Source organism: Lonchura striata, chromosome 2, assembly GCF_050655825.1.
Source record: "Lonchura striata isolate lonStrDom1 chromosome 2, ASM5065582v1, whole genome shotgun sequence".
In the NCBI taxonomy this organism is placed as follows: domain Eukaryota; kingdom Metazoa; phylum Chordata; class Aves; order Passeriformes; family Estrildidae; genus Lonchura; species Lonchura striata.
In genome coordinates, this window is record NC_140704.1 from 143,911,974 (window position 1) to 143,929,452 (window position 17,479).

The 17,479-nt window shown below is 37.6% G+C and overlaps 2 protein-coding genes across 14 annotated transcripts in view; one reads left to right on the plus strand and one right to left on the minus strand.

Annotated features, from left to right (window-relative positions):
• MRPL13 (mitochondrial ribosomal protein L13) overlaps positions 1-12,860 on the minus strand; it is a 31,384-nt gene extending 18,524 nt beyond the window's left edge. For all 3 annotated transcript variants that reach the window (XR_002466906.4, XR_014953036.1, XM_021546488.4), the window contains exons 1-4: positions 12,802-12,860; positions 11,184-11,307; positions 8,301-8,394; positions 6,665-6,725 (exon numbers count right to left, since the gene is read on the minus strand). Coding sequence is in view for 1 of the 3 variants with exons in the window: in XM_021546488.4 (XP_021402163.1) it covers positions 6,665-6,725; positions 8,301-8,394; positions 11,184-11,307; positions 12,802-12,828 (306 nt within the window). In the remaining 2 variants the exon portion in view is untranslated. The remainder of the gene's footprint in view (positions 1-6,664; positions 6,726-8,300; positions 8,395-11,183; positions 11,308-12,801) is intronic.
• A 34-nt stretch (positions 12,861-12,894) lies between these two features.
• The window catches only part of MTBP (MDM2 binding protein), a 28,779-nt gene continuing 24,194 nt past the window's right edge, over positions 12,895-17,479 (plus strand). For 5 of the 11 annotated variants that reach the window (XR_014953035.1, XM_085572484.1, XM_085572486.1 and 2 more), the window contains exons 1-6: positions 12,904-13,150; positions 13,541-13,621; positions 14,618-14,691; positions 14,808-14,953; positions 15,399-15,457; positions 16,313-16,457. Coding sequence is in view for 10 of the 11 variants with exons in the window: in XM_085572484.1 (XP_085428610.1) it covers positions 12,919-13,150; positions 13,541-13,621; positions 14,618-14,691; positions 14,808-14,953; positions 15,399-15,457; positions 16,313-16,457 (737 nt within the window). In the remaining variant the exon portion in view is untranslated. Of the gene's footprint in view, positions 13,151-13,341; positions 13,389-13,540; positions 13,622-14,617; positions 14,692-14,807; positions 14,954-15,398; positions 15,458-16,312; positions 16,458-17,479 lie in introns of those variants that run through there. The other 6 variants (XM_085572491.1, XM_085572487.1, XM_077782268.2 and 3 more) reach the window with 6 other exon arrangements.

A 17,479-nucleotide genomic window follows, 5' to 3' on the forward strand; every position in this document is an offset into this window, starting at 1 on the left:
TGGAGTGGAGAGGGAGGATCACCTCCCTCACCCTGCTGGCCATGCTGCTTTGAAAGCAGCCCAGGATTCTGATTTACTGCAAGGTCATTAGTCCAACTACAGAACAGAAGGCTAAACAGGGAGCCAGGACACAGAAGGTAGTGCTGGAAAAATTCCTTCTTTGTAACTTCTGCCTCAAAGACTATTCTACAAGCCAAAATAAATCCAAAGCCAGCTACTGGAAAGACCAACTTACATCCAACTTCTTGCCCAAAATTCTGCCTACAGCCACAAGTTCACTTTCACTGCTGTGGTGTCCAGTTAAAGACATCAGTAAAGCATTAAGTGAAGTGGTACAGACTGTTTTCACACCTTGAGTAAGGTTGTGTCACAGAAAAGGCAGATCCAACCAGCAATACTTGCAAGGTGTTAAACAAGAGCTCTTCTGTTACCTGAACATGTTCAAGTTTTACTTAAAATAAACCAACCCTAAATAAAAAAAGTATGGAATTGCAAATCTGCTACTGAACTACTGTGAAACCCAAACCCAGATTCAAGGCTCCCTGAAAACACACATCAGAACGTTTCTTTCAGGAATTAACAATAAAACCCCCTTTTTTACATGCTTGTAATACACTTCCAGTAAAAGACAAACCTTATTGCTTTCAATGTCATTATGCTTACTTCAAGCTATTAAAATTGTAAGAGTTTAATTTTACATGAAAGTTTAAAAAGCTAGCAATTTCTGTGGAATTTCAGACTGGCAGAGAGGTCTACCCACCCACAGGTCTCACTGCAACCTTGATCTCACCTTGAAATTAATTAGCACAGCTAACAGTTTATTCAGTTATTCACCTCACTGCCTCCTCCCCCACTACTTTATCTTTAGTACTAACAATATGTAAAATTCCATATCCTCATAAATACTTACTCCTAAAGACCATGACACTTTCTCCATCAGGTAAAGACATCTACCATCAGAAGCACACAGCCATACCAGCATTAGTATTTGGGGATGTTTATATTACTGGAATGCTGTTTGCCCCAGATTTTTTTTTTAATTACAAAGTTCCCATTGGCTCTAATTGCAATTGTCATCTTGAATATTGCAATACTTTTTTTTCAGCTTGGCTATTTTATATACTCACAGCACAGACATGCTCTTAATAACACAGTTATATGACATTATTCTTTTAGTTTCCAATTTAAAGGGCTAATTAGAAGGAAAGGAATCTGAAGGCAGTTCTATTCAAACTCTTGTACCTTCAGTCCCTTACAACACATTAATACATTTTATGAATACAAATAAGTTAAAATATATTTATTTGAAACACTGAGTCCTAACATTTCAATTTTTGTGACAAGCTTTGGCTTATGTGCAGCTTGTAGACTATGTCTGATGGAGACAAGTTCTGAGAAAGATTCTTTGCCAGCTAAAACATACTTTAAAGATGGAAATCAACAGAGCAATACCACTCCTAGTACTGAGAAGCACGAAATAATTGGCTGAATTTCCAGAAGAAAGTCTATCCTAACAGCTGAATTAAGTCCAATAATCAACAGGAAGCAACTCTATAACATGGGAAGGACACAGTGCTCCAGAGAAAACAAAGTGATTAATTACAAGGCATACCAAAACAACCCTAGAAGAATTTCAAGAGATACAGCAGTTACTTGGAGGTACAGTTCAATACTACATCTTCCTTCCTCCAGTCCATGGTTTTCAGTTCTGTATACAATATTGCTCTTTTCACCCACGTATCATAAAATATAGCACAAAGAACTTTCTAACTCTGACAAGTAGCACAACTTGTACATGCAAGAGTGAATGTACTCAATACTGCCGTAAGAATCATTTGGTCACAGACAAATTAAACTTTCACACACATGCATGTCATTTGGCTTTCCACTGCTGCTTTCCACTTAACAAAAATGTGGAAATTTAACATCTTCTTAAAATTATTAACTTGACTCAAAAATAAGGAATGGATTAAGACTTTTTAATAGTAGCATTTATTTTTGTGTACTATGAAGAAAATGGCCAAGTTAGCTCTAAGACTTACTGAGATCACCTAGAGGTAGGTTTTAAGATAGCATGTTCTCCTCCCCATGCAAAACTAACTTGTGTGCCAACTAATCTTCGAAGTTTTGTTCTACCTAATTAAAAAACATTACTCCCTTGTAATATGAGTACTTCTAGTGTTTCAGTGACTGACTTCCAGCATGTAATATTACTCTATCAACTATCCCTTACTGATGCAAAGAAAATAGGTTCTCAACAGCAAGATTTAACTGTGCTTGCTGTCTGAGCTTTTCTTCAAAAGACCATTATTAGGCAGATATAATGGCAAGTCTATACATGCAAGCAGTTACTAAAGGGCATTCAAAATGAGAATTAGAACATTTTAAACTTCTTCACATCAGTGCCAGCAGCTGAAAAAACCAAAACCTGGACACCCCTGGAGGCTCCCTCCCAGCACATTTCCACTGAGCTACCCTGCTTTACTCAATAATCTTCCCTAGCAGGTAACATTCATTCTGAAAAATTATTGCCCATTATTTTTCTGTCACAGGCAATACAGCCTCTGAATACTACAAAGGTCAGTCTTTCACTGAGCATTTGGTCTCAACCAAATGTCATTTCTTCTATTTTTCTTTTCTGGGGTCAAGTTTCTTATGCAGCCAGAAAAAAAAAAAAATAAGCTGAGTTTTGCCTACCTTTCAAATTGCAAATCAAAGAAAAATTGATTGAAAACTTTGTCCTCACAAGATTACTATCTACTTCTGCAGATTACATCTGACAACATTATTTTGCAGGCATTTAAATGAAATTTCTGCCAGGATTTTTTTTCAGGTAATCTTTGCCCCCTCTCAAATCTGGGATTTAAAACTACATCTTTTAGTCTTTCTGTATCCAGTACCTAGAAGTCTAATTTTGAAACTGCTGGTCTCATGCCAATCAGCAGGTTTCCAGCTAAATAAAACTTCTGCAAGTTTTATTTAAAAAGTCAAGAAGATCCCAAAACTCTATGCACTCCAAACATCTACACCTCAAATTCAAATATTTACCTGTTTCATTTATTTTCAAAAGATTGTCCTGGTGAAGAAAACACACCAAACCATTCAATCAGATTATTTTTTTTTTAGCAACCTCCAATGGAAACTAATGCTGCCTGCCCACTTATATCCCAAGAGATTATTGCTGCCCTACAAAATATTAGTATTATATTAACCCAAAGAACAGAGTGGCTGTTTTGAACTACAGCACCAAAGTTTCATGGTGCACCTAAAGAACATATTAATAGTTTTGCTTATGTGTGGTCCAAGAATTAACATTTAATCTAAGTCAGAGAAATGTGAATGAGTTGGTTTTTTTTTCTTTTTCTTTTCAATAAGCACGTCTTAAAGTAGCCCAGCCAACTTCATCAGATGAGTTCTATTCTCTGCTGTTTTGAAGAAGAGCAGACAAATTAAAACACTAGAAATTTTAGACAGATTCAGAGACACTCCCCTCCTCATGCCTCCCAAATGAACTCACAAGTATTTAAGGTAAAAATGTGCTGGACTATGTACTTTTGTACTTTTGAAGGGAAAAATATTCTGGACTATGTACTTTTGCTATCTTTTTGTTAGCACACTAATTTCCACCCTTGCTTAAATGCAAATTTTTCTGAAGTGCTGAAAAACTTGGCAAAATGAACAAAGAACATTAAGTTAAGCTCTGTACGAAACATCAACTATGCAGACTTCTTTCTGCATTCACTGCCCCATATTAACATTAAAGATACTTAGCAATGGAAACAAAAAAGTAGTCTTTTTCTAATCTCAGGTACAAAATCATACATCAGAAATCAGACACATATGACTGGACAGGTGAAGTTTTTTTATCCCTTTCAACAAAGAAGAGAAGTCATGGATACAAACAGTTGTAGGAAGCTTTCAAGACCTGTCTGGATAAATCCCCAGCAGTTTTATCTGACCTAATAGTTGACACCACTTCGAGTAGGAAGCTGGACTAGAGATTTACTCAGATTCTCTTCAATCTGAATCATCCTATGGCTCTCTGAAAAAAGGCACATGTAAATTCAAATTCAGCACAATCCCTCTGAAGCAATAACTACCACCTGCAAGGAACATAAAGGTCCAAAATTAGTAAGATAGATACAATGAGGTAGCCTCCGTGAAGTGAGAATATCACTAAACCTTGTTGGCACCTTAGGAAGGAGCTAGAAATAATCAGGGATGATACCACAGTAACCCTGCCTAAATTCTGATGACTATACTTATGGCTTTCAGCCTCCCATGTAAGCATAAACTAAAGCATTTTACATCAAATTACTCATTACAATCTTTTTAACTAGCCATTAGCTGTGAAGCAGGTTTTCCTAAAACACTGTATACTAGAAACAAAACTGACATAAAAGTATTTATCTTGGGGATTTTCATGTTTGAATTGAGATACATGTAAGTAAAGACAGTGCTAGGCATTCCTGCAGTCCTACTATACACACACACACTCAGGAAGTCTTACATAAACTGCAAATAGTCAAATGCATTGCAAAATCCCTATGTAGCACCATGGAAGTTTACAACATCTTTTCCTCGGAAGTAGTCTCTTTCATTAATTTACTGCCTTAATTTCTGTAACAGCACTATTTCCAAAAGCAATGATGACTCCTCTAATGAAGCACTACCAGGATGAATTAGCTGGAGGCAGTAAGTCCAAGGGCAGAGAAAGAACAGTAGCCTCCAGAATGAAAGTGACACTTTACAAAATAAAGATTCAGATGCCACAGGAAGATACAGCCTGCTTCCTACAATCTTCCTAATTCCACTGGCTTCACAGGAACTGAGTTAAATGTGATTAAAAGAGAAAGGAAATTAAACTGATTTTAAAAGTCTCCATAATAACTATGTGTCATTTAGATTATTATTTGAAGATGCATACTTAGGCTGACATTGTTCTCTTTACAGTACTACTTTTTCAGGTTTTAAAAGCTAGTTCTAAAATTAAAACCTGTTAATAAAGCATCCTCATAATTTCCATTTTTGTCATATCCCAGTGCATTTCACACCAATACAATTCAACTAGTAAACAAATGTTTCTAGCCATAAAAACCCATTACAGCTACACAAACAGAACGTATCTTGCCAAATTACCACCCACTACTACTAATTATGACAAAAACATGTCTGAGATATCTTTATGAGAGAGGCAACTGAATGCTTCATCTCAGTAGAATGACAGAATTAATTGCTGAAGATTCTCCACCATTGTATTAAAAAAATAGTGTCTGCTGCTAAATTAGACCGAGACTTAAGCCACATCACCATTTGCTGAGCCTTTGTCCAACATGCTTTAGATTTTGGCAATGCATTTAATCCTCTTCTGTTTGCAGAGAAATTCATCTATGAGTCTGGCAATAAATGAGGTATTTTACAATGAATGCCAGAAGGTAATTTAGAGAACATCCAATTCTCATGCCCTAACAAGTTGTGTTTCACTGCCTCCCAGTGCTCATCTGCCTGAAGATGAAATGAAATACATTGAAGAATCCATTTTAGACATGGAACTATCAGTAATTCCCAAAGGAATTGCAACTATCTTAGAGGCTGTTTGCAAAAGCATTTTCAAAATTCTAGACAGAACATTATATGGAAAGGTAGGATTTAGTTTAATTTCATTTAAAGAAGTTGCGACAGTAAAACCAGAAACCAGGCAAATTCATATGGTGGACCACTTTTTCATTGAGTACTTGCACTTATAGAAGGCAGACTTGGGACAAACCAGGATTTCCAAATAATTGAAAAAACCCATAAATTTTACAGCAGACAAGATTTCTCTAGCTAAAGGAAGAAACACTTCAATATTTTATACATAAAGTGACCCAAATTAAAGCATTTTGAAGTAAAAACTGAACATAAATATCTATTAATCTCTGTAGGTCTTGCATCATGCTCTGGAACATTAGTACTTGTAGAATTCAGTCCTCCAATGATGTCTATTCAAACCTCTAGTAGAAGTTACTTCATAACTGTGTAAGTCAAAATGTTCATATCTGCATCCCTATTTTTTAATCAGTACAAACACATGAAAACTGCATTTCAGAATATACAACAGTCTAACACAGAGTAAACAGGCTTATGTTCAACATAATCATAATTTCCATTTCTTTTGCAGACCATGAACACACAGTATTGCAGAAAAGATTTAAAAAACCATCATCACTTAAAACCTACCATTGAATTTCACTGGGAATAAGGCAGATGCACTTTTTTAAGATTAGCATTATTCTTGCTGACTCTTAAAACTTAAAAAAGCAGTAGGGTCATTAAGCTCAAATACAGCTTAGCTCACTCAAACTGGAGGCAGTTCACTTATGAGAAAGGTCAGACCCTTGAAACTAAAAGGAAGAAAATAAGTGAAAAATCAGTGAAGCAAACAAGTTTGATTTGCTCCTTTGGACAGAATGGAAGAATGACAAAAATACACAACTTACAATCTAACCCTGAAAACATTGTTTACAAAAATGCTGTCACAAGGCAAGCTTCTACAAACCACTAGTATTATGTTTGTAATTTAGCTTTAGAGATGCAGGTAACTGATCCCATTTATTTAGGAGAACTAATTAACTGGAAACCAACTAGTTTCACAAATGAAAGAGAAGAAGGGAAAAACACTTACAGCAGTTGGATCCTTCAAATGGAGCTGAGTTGCTGTCACTTGTTTGAAACCACCAGGATAACTAAAAAAATGAAACAAACATACAAGCGTCATTCTACACGCTCAAGCATTATGTTAACAAAAGTATCACTGCATCTTGAACAATGTGCAATGTTATTATAGGCCCTCAAAAAAGGAAGTACTTCTCATGAGCTCAAAACTCGTATTTTATTTATCCTGTCAACTATCTAATTTCAACACCATTTATGCTTTCTTATTTATTCACTTGAGTATAAAAAACCTTGTGCTTCACAAGTAGATGGATATGTTTTTAAAACTGCTTATTAAATACACCATAACAGCTATAGAATACAACAGGAATAAGATATGCAGAACTCTGAAATAGTTCCAGATAATCAAGACTCACAACCAGTCTGTAGCTGATGTAAGAGACATACATCCATTTTGAACTGTATTTATTATTTTCTTGCTATTCTAAATAAACCTTAGCAAGACTTGGCGTATCTACACTTATAAAATTTTAATTTTACTACAATGGATCCATCTTTCTAAAGCCTATAAGACATGTTGAAGCGGCACTAATTCAGATCTCTGCATAAGCTTTAAATGAATAATAGCATGGAGTAAGAATTACATGGAAGTCAGGTAATGCTGGGTTTCATTTTGATTGAATTACATTAGGAATCAGCCTAAGTGAAATGAAAATAGGCTGAACACCATGAAGACATCTCCACTGATCTGCATGGATCTAAGTATTAGTTTTAAGCATACAGTTCTTATTTATTCAAAACCAACTCAGGTACTTTAAGCAAGTGCTTTAACATACATGTTAAGTTTTTAGAGAAAAGTTCAGGTCATAGGGGAGATGGAGACAAAAAAAAGCACATAATTTCCATCACCTCTGAATGTGAATTTCTCAGCGCTTCAGCAATTTCATGATTGCAGCACTAGCACTACAAAATTAATGTGATTTATTTATCTTTCAATAGGATACATTGTGACACTTAGAGATTATTATGTATTAGTATCACTGCATAAAATAGGAGCACTGAACTGATCATGGACACCCTGTCTGTAGCTGATTATTCCACTCTCCACTGTAAACAAGTTATGTCTGCCAGAATAATACATTTTACATTACTTTTTAATTGTTTTTCTAATTTTTTTTCATCCTCTGATTCAATACTTACTCTTAGGTAAATAGGTCCTGGTAGGATAAAGTAATTCAAGTTGGTGACTATATATATATATATATATATATATATATATATATATATACATATATAAATACACAGTAAACAGAATAGTCCAGATCACTGGGTCAAGAGATTAACACAAGACACAACCTCACTCACCAAATCTGTTAACTTATTCAATTGTTCTGACTACTTTTGAATTAGATTTCCCTTTAAAAAACCACCAAAAATAAAAAAAAGAAAAAGAGAGGAGAAAGGTTTACACCATTTTAAACATAATAACACATGCAAATAAACAAACAAACAAAAATCCCCTAAAAGTTAGAGCAGGAATTCTCTTTTAAACCAATATGCTAAAGAAGACTTCAACTATTAAGAAAATATGACATGAAATTTACCACAAGCTCATTACCACAAGCTTTATTTACTATAAAGCTTACCCAGTATGTGAAGAATATACTTTCTGTTCCCATTTGTTACCAGAGAAGGCAATATGCTTTGTATTTATTATGACAACATGATCTCCACAGTCATCTGCAAGGTAGAAGTAAGTGGAAGATATTAAAAAAAACCACAGAGGGAATCAATCAAAGTAACAACTATTATGTGTGCAATATATACATAGTAGCATATAAATACACCTTCCATAAAACTGAAATTTAAAAATTTGAGCTTTTCAAGTTGCACCATCCAAATTAGGACTTAAATACCAAACTTAATTACTATTTTTTGTACTACCAGGTTAGAAGGCAGGTAAGCAGGTAAAATACCATCAAGCCAGATGACTAAACCATTGCAAATATTCAGCTAATATTTGGAAATCTGGCTTACAGGCAAATTTCAATTCTATTATATTCAACACATTATGCTGTCTATGCACATATATATAAAAAAAAACAAAAAAAAAAAAACAAAACAGGAGAAAAAAAAGTTAGTTCCAAATGACCCTAAATATTTTTTATTTTACTTTCTCATAAAAACAGTATCTGTGTTTACTGAAGGTCTGAACATTTTGGGTAAGTAAAATACTTCTATTAAGTAGTAACACTCTCAGGCTAAATACATAGAACAAACAAATATATTGCATTGAGGGAAGTGGCAGGGGGAAAAAAACACCACTCCCTACAGCTCTGTTGGGAAAAACTCCACATTTTCATCTATCAAACAGAAGCGAATGTTACAGCATCTACATGTATGTTTAAAGTTATATCAGCAACTTTAACATCATAAGTTCTTTAAGTGCAAGGTTTATAATCTATTACCAACACCCTGCCAGAAACAGGATATAAGGCTTCCGTAGTAATAAAGTGCTCACAAAACCTCTATTATCTCAAAAATATTACATAAATAGGAGAAAAGATGCAGTTTTTAATTTCAGAATTAATGATCTTGGTCAGCTGTAATCACCAATTCATCTGGAGTGAAAATGATTTCTCCAAAGTTCAGCCTCATTTGTATCACCATATTAGAACACAAGTATTTGAAGAGGCTCACTTGATTAAAACATTTTTGAGTAGGTAACAAAACAGGTATACAAAGCAGGGCTTAAATTGACCAAGAATTTTTTATAGGAGCATGTAATTAATCAAAGCAAGTTTCACACCTTAAGTTTTTTATTATTTTTTAACCTTGTATTCTTTTAATGTGCCACTTTCAATTACAGCTGAAGTGCAAATGTAATTTACACATCTTTATTGCTTCAGCCTTTCACTGCTGACAGTTCAGCTCTAAAAACACTGTATGTCCTCATAAATATCAGGGAACTGACACTGGGTTAGTTCCCAGGGACTTTGAGGGACTATTGGGACTTTGTGACTTTTTGGTGTTTGGGCTGGGAAGATAACACGATAAGAGCTCATCTTAAGGAAATTTCTGCCAACAGTTTTCAACTTGTAGGAACACTGAATTCACAAAAACCAAATTAAAAACAAAACAATAAATAAATCATCCTGAGATTACTCTGTCCAGGGACCTGGTATCTTGCAGACACTAAAATATCTGTTATTTCAAAAAAAAGAACTGCAAAAGAAGCATCAAGTACATAAACCACAAGTTCTTCTATACTTTTCTCTCCTAAATGTCTCAGCAGCAGTAACCAACCAGTCAGTGTCAATATGTGTAAAGCAATTAGTACTGATTTACAGAACATTTTAAACAAAATGAAGTTATCCTTGAAATATTTCCCAAGACTTTATAACTTCACAGACATAAAAGTATCAAAGTTCTTTCGCACAGGGTCACCAAAGCATTTTCCTCTCAGCATCCACTTTATTTCTCAAGACAACCTTAAGTCTCCAGTGACACCTTGTGGATACAACAAAATTTGCAACAGCAGAACTGACATTTAAAGGTCTTTACAACACTACAAATTCTACCTCCTCTTGTGAAATAGATTGGTATATTTTTACTATGTATGCTTCAATATATATGAGCCAACTTCAAGGTTTCCTTTAAGTAATGTCTCTGGGAAAATTTGCATGGGTACTTCAGGAAACATTGTACCAGTGGTGTGAAAGATCAACTTTTTATTATTTATAAAATGCTTATCTCCATGAAACAGGCATGTTTCAGCATTACAGGTAATGAACAGGATTACAGAAGTATCTTTATAGCTGAATCTCTAATTAGCAGAAAGACTAAATTATGGCTTTGTTTAAATAAGATGCCTTTCAACAATGATTGTCACCCCTTTAAGGACAGGTCCCAGCCTCCTCATCACAGAATGTGTGAGGCAGGAAGGGGCCTTTGAAGGTCACATATTCTAAACCAGTGACCAAAGCAGGAGTAGCTTCTGAAAATCTCTACAGATGGAGACTTCACCACCTCTTAGGCAATGACTTCCCATTATGCTCAAAGTAAAAAATATCTTATCTGATTTCAGTTTGTGCCCACTGCCTCATAAATACTGGACTGCTTGGCACCTTACTCAGAATGAAGCACTCCAAGACTGTGGTCCTGGGCACCTACTGAAAGGAAGCACTCAGATGTTTCTTTATGTGCACCGTGAACTAAATCTTTACTTTAAGACCAACAAAACATGTTCTCAGGTTTTTAAAATAAAATAAAAGACTAACGCACTGTAATTCAGTTACTCAAAATGAATTACAAGTTCATAACATTCTTTATATGTACTGGTAAAGAAATAACACCAGGTTGTGGACAGATATGATGGAAAAGGAGAAGAAAGAAAACAAATTAATTTTTAATTTATAAACAATTGAGAAAAGTAATGTTTTATATCAGGTTTGATTTTAAAACTGAAATTGGAAGAAACATGCATGTTGAAGAAAAGTAAGTTTGCTTTCATCCATTGTAATACTCACTTAGTGCATGATAAATAGGCTTATGTCTGCCTTCAAGCCTGATTACAGTGGCAGCTGCTATTTTTCCTGGGGGTTGCATCTTTGCATCGAGGAGGTACCAAGCTCTACCAAAAGTAGCCCATTGCTGAAAAGGAAGAGTCAGTACTTATCATAGGGAAAGTTCATATTGCTGTAATCTATCTTCCTCAATTAAATAACACTTCTTTTACATTCAATAATACCAGAAGGAATACTGATATGCAGCACCCCTTCAAATAACCATTAAATGTACAGAGCACTGTGATACACCCACTACAGTGAGATGTACATGGGTAACACCACTGATAGGCTACCGGCCCTGAGGGCTTGGTTCCAAAAACGTAGGTCTTCTGCTGGAAGCTTCCATTACCACTACTTGAATTGATTTATTTAAAAATATGGATATTGATCTAGTACCGATATCCAACTTGGCGGACAAAAACTCTCTAACAGTTTAAAGTTAGAAAGTGCATGTTTCGTAGACGCCGAGCAGCATGCGGGATAGCTCCCAAATACACACTGCACCTTCCAGGTGATTACAGAGCCCTTTTACCCATTGAATACCCAAAATACAAATACATATCCATAATTTTGGTACATCCCATTCCTCGCTTCGTATGCTACCAATTTCAAAAGCTATTAAGCATGTGTAGTTTGTTCCTTGAAATGGGTCGGTGGTCCCTTTCATGGGGATGGGTCTCAATATGAGGAACTAAATGAAGTCTTCCTCGTTCTGACCCTTCTACCTTTTTAATGCAAATATAACAAATGAACTCTTGGTAACACTCCCATTCCTTGTCTTCAATTGGTTTCAGAACAGAGGAGGCACACAATTGTCTTGTATTCCTAAAATCTATTTGTCAGTTTCTATATTCTTCATTATACACCCAGCCAACTAAACGTTGTGTTGACAAGCAATCAATTAATAGTTAACTACTAACTGTTAACTGCATCGAGGCCTACTCATTTATTTTAATTAACTCTAGTAAGGCTTATCTCTAACTAAAATCTTAGCTCCTCTAAAATCTCTAAATTCCTTAAAATTTATGTTTCAGAATCGTAACATCGCTGCAGGATACTGAACGCCCAAGGTGCCCTTCCCTCCCGGCGAAGGGCGCAGCTCCCCACACGCAGCGCTCAGCCCGGGCCGCGGCTGTGCCGGCCCGCACACGCCGCACGCAGCGGATCCCGCAGCGGATCCTGTAGCGGTTCCCGCAGCGGATCCCGTAGCGGTTCCTGCAGCGGATCCTGCAGCGGATCCCGCAGCGGATCTTGCAGCGGATCCCGCAGCGGCTTCCGCAGCGGATCCCGCAGCGGCTCCGGCAGCGGTTCCCGCAGCGGCTCCCGCATCGGATCCTGTAGCGGTTCCCGCAGCGGATCCCGCAGCGGATCCCGCAGCGGATCCCGCAGCGGCTCCCGCAGCGGATCCCGCAGCGGATCTTGCAGCGGATCCCGCAGCGGATCCTGCAGCGGCTCCCCCGGCCGGGCACCGGGGCAGCCCCGGGGCGCTCCCCCGCGGACCCTCCGTGCCCGCCCGCTCCCCCCGGCCCCGGGCCCTGTCCCGGAGGCAGCGCACGGCCGCGGGGGAGGCCGCGCTCACCTGGGCCGCCCTGCTGTAGCTCGCCATGCCGGGGCCGCGGGAAGCGGAAGCGCTGCCCTGCGGAGGGCGGTGCCGGGCGGCAGCGCGGGCCCTTCGGAGCGGCGCCCGCCGCGGGCCATGGAGCGCTACGTGCTGCTCCTGAGCTGGGGCGGGCGCAGGGCCGAGGCCGGGCCCGCCGCAGCGACCGCCGGGGCCGGGGCCGCAGGTACCGCCGGAGCCGGGGCCGGGGCCGCAGGCACCGCCGGGGACGGAGCCGGGGCCGGGGCCGCAGGTACCGCCGGAGATGGAGCCGGGGCCGGGGCCGTAGGTACCGCCGGAGATGGAGCCGGGGCCGGGGCCGGGGCCGCAGGTACCGCGGAGGACGCTGCCGTGAGCCCCGGGCCGGGCCGGGCGGGCGCGGTTCTGGTTCCTGCCTCCCTAAACACCCCTTTGCTTTCAGGCTGAGCCTTTGGTGCCTTTAACCCGTATAAACTTCAGGGGGGTTCCTGCTTTATTGCGATGATGCCACGTAACTCCGCAATGTGTTCCTGAGCGTGACTTAAAGGAGAACTTAGGAAAATTTGTCTTTTTAAACTGCATGTCTGCAGGTGGTAGTTCTGTTAAAAACCCCAACTAAGCCCTTTCCCCCTTCTCCCCTAAATTCACTTTCCAATATCACACTGAACTTTATACTGTATTTGCAAGAAAGTGAGATTTAACTTACGTAATTCAGTAATTTTGATTTTTTTTTTTTTCCTAGCTGGGACTGCTGCACACATGTATCAGTTCCTGAAAGAAAGCTGTAATGCATCTATAAATGCAGATGTTAGCATATTCCCAGGTAAACATGGCAATGCACGGTGAGGTAGGGTAAATGCTCTCAAGGAATTAGCCTATGCATGTTCTCTTAGGGGAAACAAGTCAGAAATTTAAGTGAACTCCATTGCTGTGGTGTGGGCCTGTTCCTGCTGCTCCTGTTTCTGTGGAGAAACTGACATCATTTCAGCAGCTAAGGTGTTAGGAGATTATTAGATTGATTGGTTGTGAGAAATGAAGGGGAAGGGTTTTGAAGAGTTGACAAATTTCAGTCCAGTTGAGCAAGGAAGAGTAGGAAATGGCTTGTTTCTCAAGTCACTGGGAAGCATGATATTTTAATTACTTCTATAATGTCTTCTGATATTTTCAGTAGAAACAATAGTTGTTTGTTGGGTAACAATTCAGAACCTTAATCCATAAATATTAAATCATTTTTTCACTTTAGAAGAGATGTCTTAAGATCTGCTTTAGTACGTTTAGGGGCTGCTTGCTTGTTGTTTTGGGATTTTTTTAATCCAAAAGATGCTTTTTAATTCGTTACTTGGTTTGGATAGCTATTGTTATAAGCTCATCTTGTCACAGATGTCATGTAATTGGGATTTATGTGGGGAAAACCACTATAATCTCTTAAAATTCATGGAGCTGAGAGTTCTGTGCTTTGTATTGCATATAAATGTTGATAGAGCATCTCATTTTGTGAACTCTAAATCATATTTATGAAAGGTGTTGCTTAGTTCAGGTCTGATACAGATCGTGCAAAGAGAAATCAATATCACCCAGAACAGAGAAGAGCTCAAATGTTTTCTTACTTACTAACAGTCACAGTAATAGACACTTGCCAAGACACTTACCTACACCTTAATATGTTTAGAGCTTAATTATGGTGCCAAAGGAAAGTAGAACTCAATTAATCGTTGTACATTAAATGACTCGGAGTTTTTTAACAGAGATGTTCATTATAATAGGAAGAATAGATTGTAGTGAATTGATTAATTTAATTAATTGTTTTATCTCTTTGCAGCTTGCTCAGTGGCTGGTATTCCAGGTGCAAAGAAGTGGTATTTTGCAAGTCATGTCATTTGTGGTTATTATCAGGTAAGACAAACTTTTTTAGAGTATAAGTTCCTCAACCATCTGCCTGACTGTAGTACAAGCTAAAACTGTGATGTTCAAAACTCTTTTTGCTCATTCAAATATTTTTGTTTGATTAGTTCTGCAGTTCTGACTGGGAGGAAATAAGTGTTGACACACAGAAAAGTGAAGACTCTTTCCAAGCAAGTATTGACGAGACCCTGGGAACCACACAAAATTTTGAGGAAGATGACAGTAACAGTCAGGAATCACTGTCTCTGACTGAGTATGTTTTTGGTTATTTTTATTTAAAGGACAATGATCTGACATCTAACAGTGTTCTGACATCTGGGGATGACCCAAGGGGATCAAGAAATTTTAACAAGTGAGAGTTACTACCAAAGCAAGAGTTAACTATGAACAATCCCCTACTAGTACAGAGAATACTTTTATTCTGTTTAGCATAGCTTTAATTTTTTTACAGAGGATTTTTATAGGATAACAGAACAGTTTCCTAACAGCTAACATTATATATACTAAAATTTCTTGCTAATTCTGCTTGAATCCTACTTCCAGTTTTACTTCAGATTATTTTTATGTCATTAGGCCTACTTCTGTCGTAGTAAAAGAGATGATTTCTCATAGCCTAGGTATGTTTGTGCAGAGTTTTAAAGATGTAAGATGTATCAGGTACCATTCATTAGTTGTAACTTTTTGTTCTTCATTTTTAGTATCTATGATGAAGCTGCTGAAAGTCTGCATCAATTAGCTGATAAATTGCCTGCCCCAGGTAATCTGTCCTTAAAAACCAATCTCATTGGAGTTTGTCTTGTTAGTTACTGATCTAAAAACTCATCTGGTAGAAGCATAGTGAATGGAAAAGTTCAGAGAACATTAATTTGGTAGCTGAATTAACTTAATGTAGCTCTTGAAGGTAGTTTAGGAACTTGAGCATGGTTGGCATTGCAGATCAGCTTGAGGACTAGTTTGCTGCTTGTTTCTTTGGTAGGCTGTAGTTCAGTAGAGTTTAAAATAGCTATTTATATAATAAATTTGTCCATCTGAAATGACACCAAAGTAATCATAGACAGTAAGCAATACAAAACTCAACACAGGAAATTTCTTATTTGAAAAAAGGAAGATGTTGATATCAGGTTACAATTACATATGATTTGACAGCTGCTTGCTTGTGAGTGAAGAAGATGAGAAGGAAAATACATCACAACTGTTGGACTGCGATTTTGTAAACTGGAGATACATACCACCTTGCATGTTAGGGTTATATAATATTGCAGAAGTTGATTTGGGATAACAAAGGAACTCAAGAAGAATGAAAAATAGCAGCTTAGAGTGTTAAAGGTAGGAGAATAACATAGCTTAGTTGTACAAGAGACAAATCTCATCTAGCAGTGTTGAGTGAGAGAGGAGAAAGGGACAGAGCCACTGTCACAGTGGGAATAGTGTTCATCTAAGAGGAGCAGCAAGAAATAAGCTAAAATGTGTGAAAAGTGTTTTAAATCTTGAAGTTACTTGATCTTTTTTGCTGGTTTTAATGCAATCAATGATAACCAATACTATTCTATCTTTAAATGACTGAAAAATTTACTGAATCATGATGTTTAAGTAATACACAACTATTTTATAGGCAGAGCAATGGTTGATGTAATCCTGCAGGCTGTTGAATGTGATGGACCCAAGTTAAAGGACTGCTTACCTGCTATTGGTGCCCTGAAACACCTGAGAGAGTGGCACTCTGCACAGATCACTATTGCAGCAAGTGATGCTAAAGGGTATGGCATTTATTTCAGGGGTAAAACAAAGTTTTTCAAGGTTATTTCTGCTTTGTGTTAGCATAGATCAGTGGGTTGAAATAAAAACAGCATGTTGAATACTTTATATATATACTTTGAAAATATGTGAATTAGTTGTGTTATTGTATGAGGAGAAGACTTACTTATCCTGATTTATTGTAAATGCATGTCCTAACCAGAGAAGCAGGCAGAAAAGCCAGTCCTCCGCACTTGTTGTTTTCTGTGGGAGCAAAGAGTAAAATATTTTCCCTTTCCATGGGTTCAGTGTGCATACAATGTTTTCATGTTGGATTATGCTATGGGATACTTGTATGTTGACTGTAGTTTTCCAGATTTTTTTAAATAAAGCCATACTACTGCTGGTTTTACGTTAAATTTTATATTACCTTTGGTATTACTTTTCAGGGAGGAAAAGTAGAGTGTGTCATTTTTCCCTTTTGAAAAAGGCGTATAAATGCTCTATTACTTCTTGTATGCTTTTCAGGATTCTGTTAGTATGAAGAGTTATTAATTCAAGTTGAAGTTAATTCCAGGAATTTACTTACTGTCCTCCTCAGATTGACATATTAAGGCCATGATATATCTCGCCATATAAACCACAGTGTTTTGGGGCTTTTATCCCTTGAAGTAAATCATTGTGTGGATACTGAACAATTTGGCAAGGTCTCCACTTTCCTTCCCCTTGGTGCCCAAAAGATTGAAATTTGCTTCATAGAATACATGGTTAAGCTTAATCCTGAATTAATCATGTTTAAAAAGGTGAATGTTCAGTCCTTGGATAGAATAAGCAGTATATCTACTTCTACTATACAGTATTTCCTGAGGTATGTGGAGGACAAGAAAGTTCTCAGTGTTTTCCACGAACACTCGATCTATCTCAGTGCTCATTGATATAATCCTGTGGAACCAGCTTTTGACTGAAGAACTTTTTTTCTGTTTCCTATTATGTAAAGTGAGATTATTTGGGTATAGAAGATCTCTGATGAAAGTTATTTCATTTA